This window comes from Octopus bimaculoides, chromosome 28, assembly GCF_046866305.1.
Source record: "Octopus bimaculoides isolate indiv1 chromosome 28, ASM4686630v1, whole genome shotgun sequence".
In the NCBI taxonomy this organism is placed as follows: domain Eukaryota; kingdom Metazoa; phylum Mollusca; class Cephalopoda; order Octopoda; family Octopodidae; genus Octopus; species Octopus bimaculoides.
The window spans coordinates 15,004,727-15,020,681 of NC_142955.1; the positions used below are offsets into that span (position 1 = coordinate 15,004,727).

General features: G+C 34.9%; 2 protein-coding genes across 4 annotated transcripts; both read left to right on the forward strand.

Annotated features, from left to right (window-relative positions):
* Window positions 1–254: 254 nt before the first annotated feature.
* Window positions 255–7,779, forward strand: LOC149130608 (uncharacterized). 2 transcript variants are annotated; one of them, XM_089344437.1, is made up of 3 exons: window positions 255–988; window positions 5,526–7,036; window positions 7,471–7,779. In XM_089344437.1, the coding sequence occupies exons 2-3, from the start codon at window positions 5,860–5,862 to the stop codon at window positions 7,641–7,643; spliced, it is 1,350 nt and encodes a 449-aa protein (XP_089200563.1). In that variant the 5' UTR covers window positions 255–988; window positions 5,526–5,859; the 3' UTR covers window positions 7,644–7,779. The 2 variants fall into 2 exon arrangements, with proteins under 2 accessions (XP_089200563.1, XP_089200562.1); XM_089344436.1 differs by having other exon boundaries at window positions 5,526–7,598.
* A 388-nt stretch (window positions 7,780–8,167) lies between these two features.
* Window positions 8,168–15,813, forward strand: LOC106874813 (uncharacterized). Of its 2 annotated transcripts, XM_089344482.1 has the most exons (4): window positions 8,168–9,256; window positions 10,252–12,051; window positions 14,828–14,987; window positions 15,446–15,813. In XM_089344482.1, exons 2-4 carry the CDS (start codon window positions 10,581–10,583, stop codon window positions 15,651–15,653), a joined length of 1,839 nt encoding a protein of 612 aa, XP_089200608.1. In that variant the 5' UTR covers window positions 8,168–9,256; window positions 10,252–10,580; the 3' UTR covers window positions 15,654–15,813. The 2 variants fall into 2 exon arrangements, with proteins under 2 accessions (XP_089200608.1, XP_089200607.1); XM_089344481.1 differs by lacking the exons at window positions 14,828–14,987; window positions 15,446–15,813 and adding an exon at window positions 14,373–14,697 and having other exon boundaries at window positions 8,179–9,256; window positions 10,252–11,841.
* Window positions 15,814–15,955: the final 142 nt, after the last annotated feature.

The window sequence follows — 15,955 nt, forward strand, 5'->3', positions numbered from 1 at the left end:
TCATATTACTATAGAACCAAGAGTTTAACTATCGTCTGTCCATAGCACTTAGTGTTACGAGCCACTCTTTGGGTCTTCAAGATACCAATACTTTATAAATATATATATGTCTATTTTCTTGTCTTTTATTATCATAGTCTTATATGTAATTATTTTCCTCTTTGTTTCTTCGATAAGTTCGTTAGGGAGGATGGCTTTAACATCAAAACTTCCCTCTTTCGAACATACCTCTGTATTGTCGCAGTGAGTCTAACTCTATGTTTAATTTGTCTTTTCTCACACCGGCTGCGGTGGCAAAATGAATTTTCTTTTTGTTGTCTTCTGTCGGGTTTACTTTTCCGTTATTCATTTTAGCATTTATTTTTCCTTCTTCGTTCTTTTTTTTTTTTTTTTTCGTTTACTGCATTTATGTGGCTTTCGTTCACATTTTCGTCATTTTGACTTGTTTTACGGTTACCTTTTGGTTAGCCTGGTCAGGGTTAGAAGACTTGTCATCCGAATTCATTTTCACACATTTTTTTTTTCCAAAATACTTTCTTAAAAAATTATTTTCCTTTCAAAAATTATGGAGGGGAACAACAGTTCACTACGTCTGTTAAAACAGAACGTAGAACAATAACAAAAGATCCAAACTCAACAATGAAAATAAATAATAATAACAATTCTCGCAAAGACAAATTGACTGCAGCGTGCTAACGTTTCTGACAGCTTCCTACCCTTACTGAGATATAAATATTCACAGAAACACACGTAAATATTATCAGGTGTAAGGGATTTAAGCAGTGTTATCTGTCTTAATTATTGCCGTCAGGAAATGCGCATGCGCATGAAACGTACTTCCTACTTCACGTTCGTATACGTTTTCCATGTTCTGTGAATGAATTACTCTTCATCTTCTTATAAATACATTTATAATTCTTATAATGTCTTTCTCAACTACCAGATACACACATATATATAACAACACTATCCCTTATGAAACATTTCCGTAAGTATTAATCAATGAAAACATTCAATGTCTTTAAATCTATAGACGTTCGGTTTCTGGCGCACCGATTCTTTGTCTCTCGTCTGTTTTATGAATTGGAGATGTCCTTGATTTTTGCGTGATTTGGCTGCTATTTCTAGCTAAGGGAGATGTCCTTGATTTGTGCGGAATAGCTCATACACATAAGTTGGATATTATTGGATTTGAATGGAATTTTTTCAAATTATCTTGGTACTATTCAAGAAGAGTGGTCCCGGTGCGCGCATCCGCGCTAGCGAGTCGTGACTAGTCGATCCTACGACTACCTAGCGCGAGTGTGCGTCATGCGCAAAACATGAATAAGGTTTTTTTTTTCTAAACAAAGTAAATAATTATTTTTAAACGAAGTAAATAAATTATTCACTGCCTGTTTTTGGTAAAGAGTCCATTAAAAAGTCGGTCTTTCAAAATCTACTGTTGTTCAATGGTGTCAGTACATGAGGGACATTACAAGTAATTATCTTTTGCGTAACCCCAACCAAATTGGTGGACTTGGGCAGATCGTAGAAATAGATGAACCTATGACGTGCAAGTGCAAATACAACGGAGGATGGGATTGAGAGGATAAAAATAGGTTTTTAGTCTTTGTACCTGACCGTTCTTCTGAAACTTATTCAAAAATCTATCAAACCAGGGACTATATATTCTGATTGTTGGAGTGCGTCCTACAATGGGATTACTGAAATAGATGTGACTCCAAAATACACCCTGGAAGAACGTAAAACGACGTTTTAAGATTAAGATGGAGAAGATTCAACAAAAAAAAAAAAATTACTTTGTTTAAAAATAATTATTTACTTTGTTTTAAAAAAAAAAACTTTCATAAATGTTTTGCGCATTCGCGCTAGGTAGTCGTTGTAGGATCGACTAGTCACGAGTAGCTAGCTCGGATGCGCGAGTGCGCGTACCGGGACCACTCTTCTTGAGTACCAATTATCATCACCATTCATTTGAGAATGAGTGGGTGGGGAAGCTTTTTATAAAAAGTCACGAAAATTGATTTCCAACCGCTTTTACGACACCGAAAAACCATTAAAATTCGGCGGACCTAGCACATAGTCCCCCACCCCCCACCCACAACAGACCTGTTTTTGTTTTTCACCTGTCTCCCATATCTCCGATGACGGAGATACCAAACATGCAAAATAACACGTTTTCAAAATTTTTACCCCCCCCCACCAACTTTTGATTTTTTAAACTTTTTTTTCGAAATTTTTTGTTTCAGTCTACACATATATATATATATATATATATATATATATATATATATATATATATGGTGCATCAGCATGGCCGCAGCTCTAAGCTGAAACTATAATTTAAAAAAAAAAAATATATATATATATGCTCACGGTGGTGCACCAGCATGACCGCAGCCACTTGGCTGAAACACATAAATAAAAATTAAAATGTTTGTGTGTCTGTGTTTGTCCCCCCCAACATTGCTTGACAACTGATGGTGGTGTGCTTATGTCCCCATAACTTAGCAGTTCGGCAAAAGAGACCGACAGAATAACTACTAGGCTTACAAACTAAATCCTGGGGTCGATTTGCTCGACTAAAGGCTGTGCTCCAGCATGACCGCAGTCAAATGACTGAAACAAGTAAAAGAGTAATAAAAATGTATATTCTATATTAAATATCTGTACATTTATGTATTGGATACATTCGTTATATTACATACATTATTTACATGAAATTCCATGATGTCACTGTTGGTAACTCCAGATTTCTATCACAGTATACTTTTTTAAGGGCAATTTCCGTTCACTATTTCATGAGATTAAACTGCATGGTAACCCAATTCTCTTTCCTCTTTTTATTTCCAAATGAAATGCAAGTTGTTTTTTTTTTTTCTCATTCTTCTTTTCCATTTGAGGATTTAGTCTTTTTCATTCGCAAAATGATCCCCCCCTTAATTTTGCTCAGATCGCTTTCAATTTTGGTGTATCGATGCAACTCTGAATTTTGATTATGATCAGCCAATTAGTTTATCTCGTAAATTAAAGAATCTGATGTTATTTGGAATTAAAGTTGGGAAATTTGGGTAATTTTAGCCAATCAACAGACAGCGTGGCATTAACAGCTTGTTACCATGACACCAGGATGCTGTGTTGTGGTTCACTTCACTCTTGTCTCACTCTTGTCTGCGACTTCGTGGTTCACTTCACTCTTCTGTAATACACGTTCGATGTCAATTTTTTACACCATGAGATTCTTTTCACCTGTGTTTTTTAATTTTTCTGTGCTTTTTCTGTATTTATTATCATAGTTTACAAATCCAAGCATGAAAACATTACTCAACTTTGGAGTTTTGCAGACAGACGCCCCTTTTCACACACACACACACACTTATATATTAATGATGTACACAAATACATGGCAGGTAGACATAATACTGAAATACGCATAAAATAAACACATGCAGACAAATATATTAATATAACATTTTAAAACATGCGAAAAATACAATGAATGAATTAGAAAGACTAGATCTAGATGATACATGTTGATTTTATTAGGTATTTCTGTTTATTTATAAACCTACAATGAACAGGTCAGACTCTAAATTTCACAGGGCACAACCTTAAAGTTGACACCACTCTGCTAAACACAGAAAATTTCTGTCTCACTATTGGCTAAAAATGCTCAGTTTTTTTCGATTTTTGAACCTCTGTAACTATTTTCTCTGATTTTTTTTTCTCCACAACATCATACCTTCAAAGCAATGAGACTGGAAAGCTACATTATTATAACCGATTTTTCAGATTTTTTTACTGTCTTCTACAAAAAGCATATTTTGCTAATGAAAAAAAAAAACTACATCCCCATTTGACACAAAGTTAAAAATAAATGAATCTAGAAACAATACTGGAACTATATTTCATAAGTAAATAATACAGGGTAAATATGGTTCCAGTTTTGTTATTAGATTCAATAATTTCTTGTGTTTGTGTTGAATGGAAATTGTTTGAATAAAGGAAAATTACGTTTCACTTTGAAAAGTAGAAAAGGGAAGGAGAATTGTAATGGTAATCATTGTTGTAAGGGCAAGAAGTGAAGAGCCAACTCTCCTAAATCATGGATTTTCATGCATTTCAATTTTTTTTTTTAAAGGCTTTCCTATTATTTTAAATGCATAGCACAAAACTTCAGGTTACAAAACTATGGTGATCTGCAAAACAAGTTCTTATTAAGGAAAACGAATAATTCCATTCTTTCTGATGTCAGGCAGAAATTTTTCTGCCAGATGGCCTTCTGTTATCAACCCTCATCAGTTTCCAACCAAAGTTATATTTGCCTATGTGTGGACATATTTTCATGTTCACATGCATTCACATGTGTTACATATTGTGAAAACTTGAAGACATACAGACACGCACTCACAGAAGAATCATCTTTCAGTTTCTCTCAACCAAATCCACTCATGTGGCTTTAGATGCACTGGTGCTGTGAAAGAAGACACTTGCTCAAGGTGCTGCTCTGTGCAACGAAATTTGAAATCACATGGATGGAAACCAAAGTTAATTTTTTTCTAATTTAGTAGGCTTTTTATCGTTCATCAACCTGCAACTCTCCATGTGATCACATGACCTACTCGAAATGACAGCACATTTCCCTTAAATTTCTCCTATGAGTCATGAATATTAAAGACTGTATTGGAGTATATAGTCATAGATATACATTATAGAAATAGACAGGATGTTCATGGATGGAATGTCTATAATCACATATCTGCTCAGTCAGAACTGACCTGGATCTAAACAACAGTGACAAATTATATTTCTGCAGAAAGACTAATGCTAGTGTCCACTATTCTGTAGTTTTATTTTAAAACTGTTACACAATGTGAAGGTGTCAGTTTAGATTGCAAATATGTCAGCTTCACACAAGATTCTGTGATGTAAATTTTGATAAATTAAAATGGTAAGTTCATCATCATCTTTTAACGTCCATTGTCTATGTTGGATGGTTTGAGCAGAGCTGGGAAGCTCCAGCAGACTCCAGTTTGATTCCTCATGGTTTCTACAGTTGGATGCCCTTCCTAATGCCAACCACTTCACAGTGCACAGGGTGCTTTATATGGCACTTCACAGGCACTTTTACGTGGCACCACACAGTTGCTTTAACATGGTGGCACTTTTATATGGCACTGCATGTCTGCTTTTATGTGGAGCAGTCACAAGTGCTTTTTGCCACCAGAGGGATGAGTGTGAATACTTCCGCTGTGGAGTATGAGTCTTCTTGAGTACAGTGAGGTGCCGGGCATCTCAGTCTTTGTCACATCACTTGAAATATTCAGCATCCTAAGTTAATTTATCAGCCCTTCCTCCCATGTCTTCATGGGTGTCCCACTTCCATGTGTCCCATCTACTTTGAGAGATCAACACTTCCTTATGAAGCTGTTGTCATCCAGCTCAGTTGATCTCATTAGAAATGAATTTGTATTGTTTAAGGAACCTCAACATCTTACACTGTTGTTTCTCTCTAATTTCAGAACATCAGACAACATTGACATAACAGAAGAAACACCCTCAATATCTACCATGTTTTAAAGACTAAAAGAAAATATTATACAAAAAAGATGTATCAGATTGTATTTTATAAATCTTTGGCAGAATTCTTGTGAAACATTTCCTCTGAAATAATATTATAAGCAAAATTTCTGAACATCACCAACTGGAGTGTCAAGAAGAGGGGTCTGTGTTCTGAAAAAAGTTGGATAAACTTATTTAAGTGTTGCTAAACAAAGGTAACACTGGACAGAGATACAGCAATATATAAAAACAAAAGCAAGAAAAATATATAAACCAGATTTGAAACGAAAAGTAATGGAAAAGAGTGAGAAAAGTATACAATTGATTTCCCCTGAATCCATGATAAAACAGAGGAGATCACACGACTGTGATATTTGTACAAAGTCCTTCTCTCAAAAAAGTAACCTACTTATCCACAAACGTATTCATACAGGAGAGAGACCATATCATTGTGACATTTGTGGTAAATCATTCTCTTGCAGCAGAAACTTATCTATACATAAACGTACTCATACAGGAGAGAGACCCTTTCATTGTGATATCTGTGGTAAATCATTCTCTACCATGAGCGACTTAACAAAGCACAAACGTATTCATTCAGGGGAGAAACCCTATCATTGTGATATCTGTGGTAAATCATTCTCTCGAAGTAGTTACATTACTGTACACAAACGTATTCATACAGGAGAGAAACCATATAATTGTCATATCTGTGGGAAATCATTCTCTCAAAGAAATCACTTAACTGAACACAAACGTATTCATACGGGAGAGAGGCTGTATCATTGTGATATCTGTGGTAAATCATTCTCTCAAAGTGTTCACTTATCTACACACATACGTATTCATACTGGAGAGAAACCATTTAATTGTGATATCTGTGGTAAATCATTCTCTGAAAGTTATGCCTTAACAAAACACATTCGTATTCATACAGGAGAGAAGCCATATCACTGTGATATTTGCGGTAAACGATTCTCTAGTAAAAGATCCTTAAAATCTCACAAACATACTCAAACAAGAGGGAAGTCACATCATTGTGATATCTGTGGTAAATCATTCTCTCGAAGTAATACCTTAAAAGGACACAAAAGTATTCATACAGGAGAGAAGCCATATCACTGTGATGTCTGTGGTAAATCATTCTCTCTAAATGGTGACTTAACAAAACACAAACATATTCATACAAGAGAGAAGTCATATCACTGTGGTATTTGTGGTAAGCCATTCTCTGGCAGTTGTGCCTTAGAAATACACAAACGTATTCATACAGGAGAGAAACCATATCATTGTGATATCTGTGGTAAATCATTCTCTCAAAGTATTCAATTAACTGTACACACACGTATTCATACAGGAGAGACGCCATATCATTGTGATATTTGTGGTAAACCATTCTCTCATAATAGCGCTTTAACATCACACAGACGTATTCATACTGGAGAGAAACCATATCATTGTAATATCTGCGGTGAGTCTTTCTCTCAAAATAGTGTCTTAACTACGCATAAACGTATTCATACAGGAGAGACGCCATATCATTGTGATATTTGTGGTAAACCATGCTGTAGTAATAGTGCCTTAACATCACACAGACGTATTCATACAGGAGAGAAACCATATCATTGTGATATCTGTGGTGAATCTTTCTCTCAAAATAGTACCTTAACTACTCATAAACGTATTCATACAGGAGAAAAGCCATATCACTGTGATATTTGTGGTAAATCCTTCACTCAAAATAGTAAGTTAACAAAACACAAACATATTCATACTAGGGAGCAATGAAAAGGGTAGTTTCTCGTTTCTTATTTGCTATATTTAATTTTCCTGTGTGTTATGCAATGGATATTATAACTAAAGTATTTCCAAAAGGTTTAGAATTTTTTTCTTTTCTTGTTGCAGTTTTTATTTGCTGCTTCTTTGACCATTCATTCCCTTTCCATGGTGTAAGGACCTCTATACCAAAACACCGCCTCCTCCTGACAACCCTAAACATGATTCTTTGTTGGATATTGCATCCCCGAATTACACAGTATGTTTATTGTCTGTTATCTTCTCAATGCTTCACCCATTAACTATATTATACAATAATATTTATTGTATAATATAGTTATAGCTGTTTCATTCACAGAAATATTGTAAAAACGATCAAACTGTAAACTTCTAAAAATTTTATAAAATTTTTGCAGAATAAATTAATTACAAACTGGATTTGGTGTGAAAAAGTTCATCAATGTAGCAAGTTTGAACATTTCCAATTACTTTTGAAGGTTCAAAATCTGTGAGGGCAGCAGCAAGGGCCTCTCTGTTTGTCTATCTCTTTTATTTCTCACTTTCCTAATGGTAAACTATATATTTACCCCACTCACTCACTCTGTCTCTTTCTCTCTCTCTCTCTCTATATATATATATTTATATATATATATTTATATATATATATATATATATATATATATATATATATATATATATATATAATTGTGAGTGAGTGTATATGTGTAAGGAATCTGATTAGAGCAACAGAGTTATTTAAAAATGCTATGCGAAAGGTAATCAATAATATTAATATGCTGACTTTTTGTTTTTGTATGTACCTGTTGTGTGCGTCACTTACTTCAAAGAACTGGCAAAGTGAAAGAGGAAGTAAGAGATAGAAAGAGAAACAGTGAACGGTGACAGCATTCGTTTTGGGTTTCAGAGAAGAAGTAAGAGAGAAAGAGATAGAGACAGTGAGAAGCGACAGTGTTCGTTTTGTGTTTTTAAATGTTTATCACATCGCAAGAGGAGTAGATACATGTACACATTGTTAAATCAAAAGCTGGAGAGAAGAGGGACACAAGGGAAGTGAAATAGACAGTAGGTACACAAATCCAAAGAAATCTTCATACATGGATACATAGACACAGCAAACATTGGCTGTCAGTTTTACTTTTCATTAATTACCACAAGGATAAAAGTTTGTGTCGGTGTATTGAACAGATTTTCACCAAATGTGCCAAAAATACTCATAAACCTAAACCTAACCCAAACACACGAAAGATGTCATAAATAACAGTACCACGGATAGTTGTTGGTGACAAACTACGGCACTAATTTTATTCAAGGGAAAAGATCCCATTACACCGCTAGAACATGTTGTTTACATTCCACAGAAGTAATTGTTTTCACCTCAATAGACGTCAGTGATTGGTTGAAATTACCGAAATACGACAATTTTTTTACATGAAATAACTTCGAATACAAAATTTTTATCTGTTCTTTAAGACAAAATATACAAGTATACGAAGTTTGAAAGTGTTTCGGTAGAAAACACACTAAATAAAACATAAATTAAAAAGTGACGCCCGCCAAATCAGAAAGATCCCCTTTTTTTAATTGTAACGTTACTTTGTAAATGAAAATCAAATCATTTTTAATATTCAAATTTCCCCGTTACCTCCCCTTACTTAAGAAGAGTTATCGCTCTTAAATATTAGAGATACGCATGCGCATGAAACGTACATCCTATACAATGTTGGTATCCGATTAGAATATCTTGTGGATGTATTTCTCTTAATCGCTTTGTAATACGTTTCTAATGCTTACAAAACGTATTTATAATTTATTTCTCAACTACCAGATACACACACACACATATATATATATATATATATATATATAACAACATTATCCTTTACGAAACATTTCCGTAAGTTTTAAACAATGAAAATATTTTTAATTCTGTAGACGTTGGCTTTTTGGCGCGTCGATTCTTTGTCTTTTATATGTTGATATCCTTGATTTGTGCGTGATTTGGCTGTTATTTCTAGCTATGGAATGTAGACGTGCGTGATTTGGCTGCTATTTCTAGCTATGGAATGCAGCTGCCCTTGATTTGTGCGGAATTTTACCCGAATAGAGAGGGAGTGGTAATTTTTCAGATGAACACCTGCTCGATCTAAACTGGGGTGTTAGGGTTAGGGTTACGTTAGGGACGGATTTCCCTAACCCAAACCTTAAAACCTTAACCCTAATACCACAGTGAAGATCGTGCGGGTGTTCATCTGAAAAATTACCGAGGGATTTTTTCAATTTATCTTCAATATTCATGAAAATCTGATTTCCACCCGCTTTTACGACACCGAACACCTTGACAATTCGGCGGGGCTGGCGCAGTAACCCCTACCCCCAAATAGACCTTTCCCTTTTTATTTTCGCCGGATTCATGGTTTCTACAGTTGGATGCCCTTCCTAATGCCAACCACTTCGCAGTGCACAGGGTGCTTTATATGGCACTTCACAGGCACTTTTACGTGACACCACACAGTTGCTTTAACATGGTGGCACTTTTACATGGCACCGCATGTCTGCTTTTATGAGGAATGATCACAAGTACTTTTCGCCACCAGAGGGATGAGTGTGATTGCTTCTGCTGGGGAGTACGGGTCTTCTAGAGTACAGCGAGGTGCCAGGCATCTTGTTCTTTGTCACATCACCTAAAAGGTTCAGCATCCTAAGTTAATTAATCAGCCCTTCCTCCCATGTCTTCCTGGGTGTCCCACTTCCATGTGTCCCATCTACTTTGAGAGATCAACACTTCCTTATGAAGCTGTTGTCATCCAGCTCAGTTGATCTCATTAGAAATGAATTTGTATTGTTTAAGGAACCTCAACATCTTACACTGTTGTTTCTCTCTAATTTCAGAACATCAGACAACATTGACATAACAGAAGAAACATCCTCAATATCTACTATGTTTTAAAGACTAAAAGAAAATATTATACAAAAAAGATGCATAAGATTGTTTTATACAAATCTGGAAAAATTCTTGTGAAACATTTGCTGTTAAATAATATTAGCAGAATTTCTGAACATCACCAACTGGAGTGTCAAGAAGAGGGGCGTGCGTTCTGAATAAAGTTGGATAAATTTATTTAAGTGTTGCTAAACAAAGGTAAAACTGGACAGAGATACAGCAATATATAAAAACAAAAGCAAGAAAAATATATAAACCAGATTTGAAACGAAAAGTAATGGAAAAGAGTGAGAAAAGTATACAATTGATTTCCCCTGAATCCATGATAAAACAGAGGAGATCACACGACTGTGATATTTGTACAAAGTCCTTCTCTCAAAAAAGTAACCTACTTATCCACAAACGTATTCATACAGGAGAGAGACCATATCATTGTGACATTTGTGGTAAATCATTCTCTTGCAGTAGAAACTTATCTATACATAAACGTACTCATACAGGAGAGAGACCCTTTCATTGTGATATCTGTGGTAAATCATTCTCTACCATGAGCGACTTAACAAAGCACAAACGTATTCATTCAGGGGAGAAACCCTATCATTGTGATATCTGTGGTAAATCATTCTCTCGAAGTAGTTACATTACTGTACACAAACGTATTCATACAGGAGAGAAACCATATAATTGTCATATCTGTGGGAAATCATTCTCTCAAAGAAATCACTTAACTGAACACAAACGTATTCATACGGGAGAGAGGCTGTATCATTGTGATATCTGTGGTAAATCATTCTCTCAAAGTGTTCACTTATCTACACACATACGTATTCATACTGGAGAGAAACCATTTAATTGTGATATCTGTGGTAAATCATTCTCTGAAAGTTATGCCTTAACAAAACACATTCGTATTCATACAGGAGAGAAGCCATATCACTGTGATATTTGCGGTAAACGATTCTCTAGTAAAAGATCCTTAAAATCACACAATCATACTCAAAAAAGAGGGAAGTCACATCATTGTGATACTTGTGGTAAACCATGCTCTAATAATAGTGCCTTAACATCTCACAGACGTATTCATACAGGAGAGAAACCATATCATTGTGATATCTGTGGTAAATCATTCTCTCAAAGTAATACCTTAAAGGGACACAAAAGTATTCATACAGGAGAGAAGCCATATCACTGTGATGTCTGTGGTAAATCATTCTCTCTAAATGGTGACTTAACAAAACACAAACATATTCATACAAGAGAGAAGTCATATCACTGTGGTATTTGTGGTAAGCCATTCTCTGGCAGTTGTGCCTTAGAAATACACAAACGTATTCATACAGGAGAGAAACCATATCATTGTGATATCTGTGGTAAATCATTCTCTCAAAGTATTCAATTAACTGTACACACACGTATTCATACAGGAGAGACGCCATATCATTGTGATATTTGTGGTAAACCATTCTCTCATAATAGCGCTTTAACATCACACAGACGTATTCATACTGGAGAGAAACCATATCATTGTAATATCTGCGGTGAGTCTTTCTCTCATAATAGTGTCTTAACTACGCATAAACGTATTCATACAGGAGAGAAACCATATCATTGTAATATCTGTGGTGAATCTTTCTCTCAAAATAGTACCTTAACTACTCATAAACGTATTCATACAGGAGAAAAGCCATATCACTGTGATATTTGTGGTAAATCCTTCACTCAAAATAGTAAGTTAACAAAACACAAACATATTCATACTAGGGAGCAATGAAAAGGGTAGTTTCTCGTTTCTTATTTGCTATATTTAATTTTCCTGCGTGTTATGCAATGGATATTATAACTAAAGTATTTCCAAAAGGTTTAGAATTTTTTTCTTTTCTTGTTGCAGTTTTTATTTGCTGCTTCTTTGACCATTCATTCATTCCCTTTCCATGGTGTAAGGACCTCTATACCAAAACATCGCCTCCTCCTGGCAACCCTAAACATGATTCTTTGTTGGAAATTGCATCCCTGTATTACACAGTATGTTTATTGTCTGTTATCTTCTCAATGCTTCACCCATTAACTATATTATACAATAATATTTATTGTATAATATAGTTATAGCTGTTTCATTCACAGGAATATTGTAAAAACGATCAAACTGTAAACTTCTAAAAATTTTATAAAATTTTTGCAGAATAAATTAATTACAAACTGGATTTGGTGTGAAAAAGTTCATCAATGTAGCAAGTTTGAACATTTTCAATTACTTTTGAAGGTTCAAAATCTGTGAGGGCAGCAGCAAGGGCCTCTCTGTTTGTCTATCTCTTTTATTTCTCACTTTCCTAATGGTAAACTATATATTTACCCCACTCACTCAGTCTCTTTCTCTCTCTCTCTCTCTCTGTGTATATATATATATATATATATATCATTTTGAGTGAGTGTATATGTGTAAGGAATCTGATTACAGCAACTGAGTTATTTAAAAATGCTATGCGAAAGGTAATCAATAATATTAATATGCTGACTTTTTGTTTTTGTACGTACCTGTTGTGTGCGTCACTTACTTCAAAGAACTGGCAAAGTGAAAGAGGAAGTAAGAGATAGAAAGAGAAACAGTGAACGGTGACAGCATTCGTTTTGGGTTTCAGAGAAGAAGTAAGAGAGAAAGAGATAGAGACAGTGAGAAGCGACGGTGTTCGTTTTGTGTTTTTAAATGTTTATCACATTGCAAGAGGAGTAGATACATGTACACATTGTTAAATCAAAAGCTGGAGAGAAGAGGGACACAAGGGAAGTGAAATAGACAGTAGGTACACAAATCCAAAGAAATCTTCATACATGGGTACATAGACACAGCAAACATTGGCTGTCAGTTTTACTTTTCATTAATTACCACAAGGATAAAAGTTTATGTCTGTGTATTGAACAGATTTTCACCAAATGTGGCACAAACACACTAAATAAAACATAAATAAAAAGTGGCGCCCTTCAAATCAGAAAGATACCCTTTTTTTAATTGTAACGTTACTTTGTAAATGAAAATCAAATCATTTTTAATATTGAAATTTCCTCGTTACCTCCCCTTACTTAAGAAGAGTTATCGCTCTTAAATATTATAGGCACGAGACACGCATGCGCATGAAACATACGTCCTATACAATGTTGGTATCCGATTAGAATATCTTGTGGATGTATTTCTCTTAATCGATTTGTAATACGTTTTAATGCTTACATAACATATTTATAATTTATTTCTCAACTACCAGATACACACACACATATATATATATATATATATATATATATAACAACATTATCCTTTACGAAACATTTCCGTAAGTTTTAAACAATGAAAATATTTTTAATTCTGTAGACGTTGGCTTTTTGGCGCGTCGATTCTTTGTCTTTTATATGTTGATGTCCTTGATTTGTGCGTGATTTGGCTGCTATTTTTAGCTATGGAATGCAGATGTCCTTGATTTGTGCGGAATTTTACCCGAATAGAGAGGGATTGGTAATTTTTCAGATGAACACCTACACGATCTTCACTAGGGTGTTAGGGACGGAATTCCCTAACACCTCAGTGAAGATCGTGCGGGTGTTCATCTGATTAATTACCTAGGGATTATTTCGAATTTAATATCCATGAAAATCTGATTTCCACTCGCTTTTACGACACTGAACACCTTGACAATTCCGCGGACTTGGCGCACAGTCACCCCTACCCCCAAATGGACCTTTCCATTTTATTTTTTTATTTTCGCCGGATTCATGGTTTCCACAGTTGGATGCCTTTCCTGGTGCCAACCACTTCGTAGTGCACAGATTGCTTTATATGGCACTTCACAGGCATCTTGTTCTTTGTCACATCACCTAAAAGGTTCAGCATCCTAAGTTAATTAATCAGCCCTTCCTCCCATGTCTTCCTTAGTGTCCCACTTCCATGTGTCCCATCTACTTTGAGAGATCAACACTTCCTTATGAAGCTGTTGTCATCCAGCTCAGTTGATCTCATTAGAAATGAACTTGTATTGTTTAAGGAACCTCAACATCTTACACTGTTGTTTCTCTCTAATTTCAGAACATCAGACAACATTGACATAACAGAAGAAACATCCTCAATATCTACCATGTTTTAAAGACAAAAAGAAAATATTATACAAAAGAGATGTATCAGATTGTATTTTACAAATCTTTGGAAGAATTCTTGTGAAACATTTCCTCTGGAATAATATTATTAGAAAAATTTCTGAACACCAACTGGAGTGTCAAGAAGAGGGGTCTGTGTTCTGAAAAAAGTTGAATAAACTTATTTAAGTGTTGCTAAACAAAGGTAACACTGGACAGAGATACAGCAATATATAAAAACAAAAGCAAGAAAAATATATAAACCGGATTTGAAAAGAAAAGTAATGGAAGAGAGTGAGAAAAGTATACAATTGATTTCCCCTGAATCCATGACAACAGAGATATCATATGATTGTGATATCTGTACAAAGTCCTTCCTTCAAAAAAGTGACCTCCTTATGCACAAACGTATTCATACAGGAGAGAGACCATATCATTGTGACATTTGTGGTAAATCATTCTCTTCCAGTGGTAACTTATCTAGGCACGAACGTACTCATACAGGGGAGAGACCCTATCATTGTGATATCTGTGGTAAATCATTCTCTCGAAGTAGTCACATTATTGTGCGCAAACGTAGTCATACAGGAGAGAAACCATATTGTGATATCTGTGGTAAACCGTTCTCTCAAAGAATTCTTGTAACTGAACACAAACGTATTCATGCAGGAGAGAAACCATATCATTGTAATATCTGTGCTAAATCATTCTCTCAAAGTGTTCACTTATCTACACACATACGTATTCATACTGGAGAGAAGCCATATAATTGTAATATCTGTGGTTAATCATTCTCTGAAAGTAATGCCGTAACAAAACACAGACGTATTCATTCTCTTCCAGTGGTAACTTATCTAGGCACGAACGTACTCATACAGGAGAGAAGCCATATCATTGTGATATCTGTGGTAAATCATTCTCTCGAAGTAGTAATGTTACTATGCACAAACTTATTCATACAGGAGAGAAACCATATCATTGTGGTATCTGTGGTAGATCATTCTCTAATAATGGTATCTTAAATAGACATGAACGTATTCATACAGGGGAGAAACCATATCATTGTAATATCTGTGGTGAATCGTTTTCTCGTAATTCTACCCTAACTACACATAAACATATTCATACTGGAGAGAAGCCATATCATCGTAATGTTTGTAAAAATTCATTTTCTCGTAAGAGTAATCTTTCTTCACACAAATATATTCATACAGGAGAAAAGCCATATCACTGATATTTGTGGTAAATCCTTCACTCAAAATAGTAAGTTAACAAAACACAAACATATTCATGCTAAGGAGCAATGAAAAGGGTAGTTTCTCGTTTCTTATTTGCTATATTTAATTTTCCTGTGTGTTATGCAATGGATATTATAACTAAAGTATTTCCAAAGAGTTTAGAATTTTTTCTTTTGTTTTTGCAGTTTTGATCTGCTGCTTCTTTGACCATTTCATGCATTCCCTTTCCATGGTGTAAGAACCTTTATACCAAAACAACCCTAAACATTATTCTTTGTCGGATATTGCATCCCCGAAT